Source organism: Adiantum capillus-veneris, chromosome 23 (assembly GCF_014529385.1).
Source record: "Adiantum capillus-veneris isolate H3 chromosome 23, ASM1452938v2, whole genome shotgun sequence".
Classification (NCBI taxonomy): domain Eukaryota; kingdom Viridiplantae; phylum Streptophyta; class Polypodiopsida; order Polypodiales; family Pteridaceae; genus Adiantum; species Adiantum capillus-veneris.
Window position 1 is genome coordinate 111,316,377 of NC_140953.1, and position 6,690 is coordinate 111,323,066.

General features: G+C 40.7%; 1 protein-coding gene across 1 annotated transcript; it reads left to right on the forward strand.

The window, feature by feature from the left end:
* Window positions 1–2,167: 2,167 nt before the first annotated feature.
* Window positions 2,168–2,521, forward strand: LOC147428374 (uncharacterized). The gene has a single exon (XM_086496837.1). The coding sequence runs from the start codon at window positions 2,168–2,170 to the stop codon at window positions 2,519–2,521; it is 354 nt and encodes a 117-aa protein (XP_086352963.1).
* Window positions 2,522–6,690: the final 4,169 nt, after the last annotated feature.

A 6,690-nucleotide genomic window follows, 5' to 3' on the forward strand; every position in this document is an offset into this window, starting at 1 on the left:
AGAAGCAATTAAACATGCAGAGCAGATCTTTTATGAGCAAATGGTAAAGAGCTCAAGAGTTAGGGAAGATGATTTGGAAGACATGAACCTGGGAGAGGATAGAGATCCCATAATAGTTAAAGTATCCACTGAGTTGGATCTGAGCTTCAAAGAATCATTAAAAACCTTGTTAAAGGAGTTTAAAGATGTTTTTGCTTGGTCTTACACTGATATGAAAGGAGCAGACCCAGCAGTGTGCCAGCATAGGATCAATTTGGAAACTAATGCAGTTCGAGTTAAGCAACAGAGGTATAGAATGAACCCAATTATGCAAAATAGGTGAAGGAGGTGATTGATAAACTTCTAGAAGTAGGTTTCATTTATCCAGTGGATAAAATAACCTGGTTGTCACCCATTGTGGTGGTACCAAAAAAGAATGGCAAGATTAGAATTTGTGTGGATTACAGGAAACTGAATGCTGCCACCATTACTAATCCATTCCCATTACCGTACTCTGACACAATGTTGGATGCAGTTCCAGGGAAGGAGATTTACAGCTTTTTGGATGGATTTAGTGGATACAATCAGGTTGGTATGGCTTTGGAAGATAGGGATAAAACAGCATTCATAACAGAATGGGGAGTCTATGATTCCACAATTATGAACTTTGGCCTTAAAAATGCACCACCAACATTTCAAAAATGGGTGATGGAAGTTTTTGTTCCTTACCTGTGACAACATTTATGAAGGTTTTTCTGGATGATTTCAGTTTGTCAAGAAGTAAAACTGAACATTTGCATCATTTGAGATTATGTTTTCAGAAAAGTAGGGAGGCCAGGATGTTACTCAACCCTGCAAAATGTGCATTTGCAGGGAAAAGGGGTATTTTTTTGGGACACGTCATCAGTAAAGAGGGCATTGCCATTGATCCCAATAAAGTGGAAGCTATTTTGAAAGCACATGCTCCTAAAATTTTTGATCAATTGATGAGGTTCATTGGACAGGTTAAATGGCACACCAGGTTTCTCAGATATCTGGCTCATGTGTGTTTACCCTTGACACACTTAACAACAAAGAATGTGGAGTTTGCATGGAAAGAAGAGCAGGAAAGGGCTTTTACATTGTTGAAGAAAATGCTAGTAATTACCCCCATCTTGATTCCTCCTGACTGGAAAAAACCATTCCACTTGTTTGTGGATGCCGCTCATTCAGCTATTGGTGCAGTTTTGATGCAGGAAGCTGAGAAGGACTGGTTCAAACCAATCTATTATGCAAGTAGGGTTTTATCTTCTGCAGAGAGGAACTATTCAATAACTGAAAGGGAATGCCTTGGGATGATCTTTGGACCATAGAAGTTCATGCATTATTTGTTATCTAATCAGGTGACAATTCATGTAGATCATCAAGCTTTGGTTTACTTGGTAAATAAACCTCATTTGTTAGGGAGACTAGCAAGATGGGTATTGTTGATGCAGGAATTTGATTATTTAGTCATTCATAAACCAGGCCAAGAACAGGTTATTGCAGATTACCTGAGCAGATTGGCTACAGGTGAAGTTCCCACTCGGGAAATTGATGAATTACATGATGCAAACCTATTTCCAGTTCAGGTCATTCAAGACAAAGATTCATGGTATGCAGATATGTTATACTTTCTTCTTGATGGTGTTTTACCAAGACAGATGGTGGTTACCTATGATAGGATGCCTTTACAGCCTATTCTACGACTTGAACCTTTTCAAAAGTGGGGATTAGACTTTATGGGCCCTGTGAAGCCAACAACAAAATTTACAGGTAATAAGTATATTCTTGTGGCAATAGATTAGTGTACCAAGTGGGTAGAAGCACAGGCAATGAAGGATAACAAGGCAGAGAGTGTGGCCAAGTTCCTTTACAAGAACATAATGACCAGATTTGGATGTCCAGTTGAATTAGTTTCAGATCGGGGTGGACATTTCATTAATAAAGTGATCAGGACGCTTACTGAATATCACCTGATTATCCACAAGAAGTCCACAGTTTACTACCACACGCTAATGGTCAGGCAGAGTCTACCAACAAAACTCTAGTGAGGATTCTGAGGAGAATTGTTTCAAAAAACAAGAAGGATTGGGATACCAAACTAAATTCAGCATTGTGGGCATTCAGAACAGCATTTAAAGTTAGCACAGGGATGACACCACTTAAGATGGTGTATGGTCTGGAAGCCATAGTCCCTATGGAATTTGTTGTTCCAAGTTTGAGGATTGCACTTCAGTATAGATTGTCAGAAGATGAGTCTTCAGTTTACAGGCAGGAACAATTACTGAAATTAGAGGAGAGCAGAATTCAGGGAGCATATATCACTGAAGCAATTCAAAGAAGAAGACAATCTTGGGTGGATAGGAACATTAAGTACAAATCCTTTGCAGAAGGTGATTGGGTACTTATGTACAACAACAGACTTGGCAAAAGACCTAGTAAACTCAAGTTAAGGTACTTGGGGCCTTTTCAGATAGCAAAAGAAATAGGAGATTCAACATTTTTGCTGGCAGAAGAGTAGGGCAAAATTTTCCCAAAGGCAGTTAATGGATTTAGGATAAAACCCTTTGTGGGTGTGAATCATCTCTTAGAGAATAAAAATAATCATGGTTTAGCACATGGAATATTTTTCGTAGAGATTGGTGACATAGATGTCAGAATGTCATGTCGAGTAAGTTCAAAATTCACTTTTAAACGTTACCAGGACGTTTATATTTGGCAACACACAAACTCTTTCTCCTACGCGCATTTTTTGCACCTCCTCTGTTGCGTTTTCTTAAACTTCCTAGCCATGTCAAAGAAGTCGCTCACTGTTGATATCCCCTCTACTATCCCTAGTCAAGAATCTGAAGAGCACACTGGTCCAAGGACGCGGCGGTCAGCAAGGAAAGCTTTACACAGAGCTCAGGCTATTGCAGCTGAGAATGTTGAACTTGATGAAGAACTTTCAACTCCTCTGGAAACATCTCTGTTGGCAGTGGAGACTGGTCCAGTTAGCTACACCTTTTTGGAGATGAGACGAGAGCTTGACTTGTCTGTGTTGGCACACCAGGAGTGGTTACAGAAGATCAACCTTCTTCAGTTTGCAAGACTTCCATGGAAACACTGGAGGAACAATGATTCCCTTATGACCTTGCTCAGTCATGTACAAGACACAAAGGGGAATATCTTTGGTAATTACTGGCTGAGCCCTGAACTGATCTCTACAGTTTTTTATCTTCAATTGGAGGAAGATAATTTAGTTGTTGGCAGAGCTTCTGAGGCCCTGATGAACAAAGAATTTGGTCCAACTCAAGGTGAAAGAGGATGTTATCCCATCAGCAAACTTCAGAATCCTTTCAGATTTCAACAACTGAAATGGTCTTTAGAGAAGGTATGTGTTCTTGTCAAGCTGGAATATATTTCAAAGGAGAATTTTTCACTCTTGCATGCTGCAGAGTGTGGTAAAACAATCGGTTGGGCAAATCTACTTTTTCAAAGGCTTAGTTCAGAAAATTTTCAGAAGAAAAAGAGGAAGGATAGGTCTACCAAGATTGGAGCATTCTTGATTGCTTTACAAATCCATGCAATGAGTATGACAACCTTAGGTACAATTTCCCCAAAATTTTCTATTTTTGGAGGTCATCTTGAGGGAAACGAAGACAATGAAGCAAGCAGTTCTCAGGCAGAGAACAGAAGAAAGAAGGTAGCAGATCCTTAGGAGAAGGACATGAAATCTAACCCAACAAAACAGAAGGAGGAAGACCTATGGAGAAATTTGGGTGATCAGTTTGAAACTAATCTGGAGTCTTTCATTGAAACTCCCAAACCTGCATTGAAAGCTGAGACTACTACAATGTTTTCCCCTAAATCTTCTTTGAAACTCAAAAGAAAGAAGTTCAGTAGCCCAATAGCAAAGGTCAAAACATATTTGCAAGAGGGAATACAATTTGGTAAATTTTCTGAACAAATTGCAATCTCTGATGTTTATAAGGCTCTTGAACTGCTGAGAAATTTTGCATCTCAGTCACAACTGAATAGTTCAGTACTGTAGAGGGAAAAATTTCAGTTACAAACTCAGGTGGTTCAGTTACAAAATGTTTCAAAAAGAAGTGAAGAAGATAGCAAGTTGATTGAGGAACAGGAGGCCATCATTCATGAACTCAGAGACGAATTAGCTACTACTAAAAAATCTGTTGACTTTTATAGATCACTGTTGGAGAGAAAGAAGAAGTCTTCAGAACAGATGCAGATTTGGAAAGAGCAGTGGATGTCTTGTTTGAATACTCAAATGGAAGTCATAGCTCATGACAATTCTAAACTGCAGTCAGAGAATAGTGTACTCTTGAGTAGAGTCCAGGATTGTCAAGAGCTTGAAGCAAAGATCAGGGATATGTCTAAGGAGGACCTTGGACTGAATGGCTGGTATCTCTTACCACATGATGTAGAAATTTTTAAGAATGAAGCCAAAACGCAGGGTGACCACTGTGGTTATAATTGAGAAGAAAAATGTTCTCCCTAGTAAATACTCCCTATCAAAGCTATGCAAAGGAGGAGCAGAATGAAGATTATGTTCTTTTACAAAAGCAATTTGATGACTTGAAGGAGGATTTTGAGCAGTTGAGGATGCAGCAGAGTTCAGGGTTTACTCAGGGATATAAACTAAACAAGGCAATAAAGGAAAGATGGTCATAGGTTCTGAAGTGCTGTGGAAACCCATGAGGCAATGGATGTAGGAGATACTGTACCTGAGGGTTAAAATGATTCATTTTAGAATTTGGAATCTGAACAAACTGAGACAGGTGCAGTAACAGAAATTGTGACGGAGATCATGAGCACAAAAGAATTCATTAAGGAATTTCCAGGTTTCAACAAAGAGGAGGCAATGCTTGATGATCAGAAAAAAGTGGAAGAAGGCATTGTAGATACAACAGTTGCTGTAGAATTGAATCAGGAGACAATTACCTTGGAGGAGCCCAATAGGGAGTTACCAGGGGAAACTAATGTTTAAATGAACAATAGTGTTTTTCAACACTAAGTGGGAAAGGGTGGTGTTTCATTGGATATAGTAATACATTTGTGTACCTTGGATTTGGTTCCAAGCACTACACTTTGTTTTACTTTATCTTGTGAGCACTAGATTTTGATTAACAAGGGATTGATGGGAAACAAGTCAAAAGTTTTTTTTTGGTTTTCAAAAACTTTTTGCCACCGGGCTGTGCTAGGTGCTAGCCTTGCATATTCTTTCAGTAAATTGGGGAAGGGCTATGTGCCTCTTCATTCTTCCTAATAAGTACTTATCCTCGCACTTGATGGTAGCGCGTTGTATGGAAGAAGGGTGATGAATGCAAAGCTATGGCCATTAAGACTCTATGCTTCTCTGTGTATTCAGTCTTCAGTTTTCCTTCAATTCCCTGATTCTGTTCTGAACCTATTTAAATACTGAAACTGTTTTGATTCTGTGGGATGATGATGTAATGCTTTAATGGTTAATTGAGTTATTATTACCACTCCCCTATGACTCAATAACACCACCCCCACCCCCCCCCCCCCCCCCCCCAACCCATACACCGAAAGATAGGCGTAGGAGGAGAAGAAACTCGTGGCAAAGATCACAAAGACATGCACAGGATGAGGTAACTACCGATGGCACAACCAAATTTGTTCAAGTCTAGAAGTGGTGTCAAGCAATGTTAAGGGTGCAGACGGGTGCATGACCAAGTGCTAAGGCATGTGCAAAGGCCCGGAGCAACCAGAGGATAACGGAAATGTATGCATAATGCGGCTTTCTAGGTCAAAAAGGCTCTATAAAGGGCCAATTGAGATGACAGGTTAAGGTGTCTAAAGTGTGGGAATGGTGCTTTAGAATGTAGTGTTTGAAGTGCTCTAGAAGTTGGTCTTGACGGCTCCTCAAAGGAGCCATGATGTGCAAAATATGGTGTCTAAGATGGAATGCATGCCAGATTCTTAACGAATAGGGCAGTGGAGACAGGTGGCCAAAGCTACAGAAAGCAGATAGGGTTGAAATGCTCAAGCTGAGGATCATGTCGGTCTTTCTCGATCATTAGCTGGAGCTCAAATGGGCAAGTTATGGCTAAATGAAGATTTGCCACAGCACTTTGACCACATTGGTAGACATGTCATCTGGTGTTTTTTTGGCCTCGCTAGGGATCCAGGAGGTAGGGTCATCATGGGAAGTTGATTAGGTCTAACGACTCATAAAATAGAGGCATAGTGGATGAGATATACCAGATCAAAGTTTGCAGAGATTGGTGGTGGTGAGAAGGTACAAGATGTTTATTTCCGTCTTTGTCAACCTCAATCGGTGGGCAAGGCAAAGTCAAAGTACAGTGGGACTAGGGGGAATTGAGGTTGGAAAGGTGGGTTCTGGTGGCATTTTGTGTCTAGGACAGGGTGAAAAAACTTGGTTTTTTATGTTCTTTGTTGAGGTTCACAGAAGCCTTAGAGGGCTTGGTTAACATGGGCGTGCCACATGGCAGAGATAAAAACCCACAGGCGTGGCCTTCGAGCAACAAGGTGGGGTATAAAGGCAAGAATGTAAGCCCATTGGGGGTACACCTTAGAGAGTGGGAGCTCCTTGAGCTCATGGCCAAGGCGTTGGACACCTAGGCACTATGCAAGCATTGCTACTCACCGGCCCGATGGGCGTATAGTGGCAGTTTTGGCCTATGGCAACGACAACGATTGGCA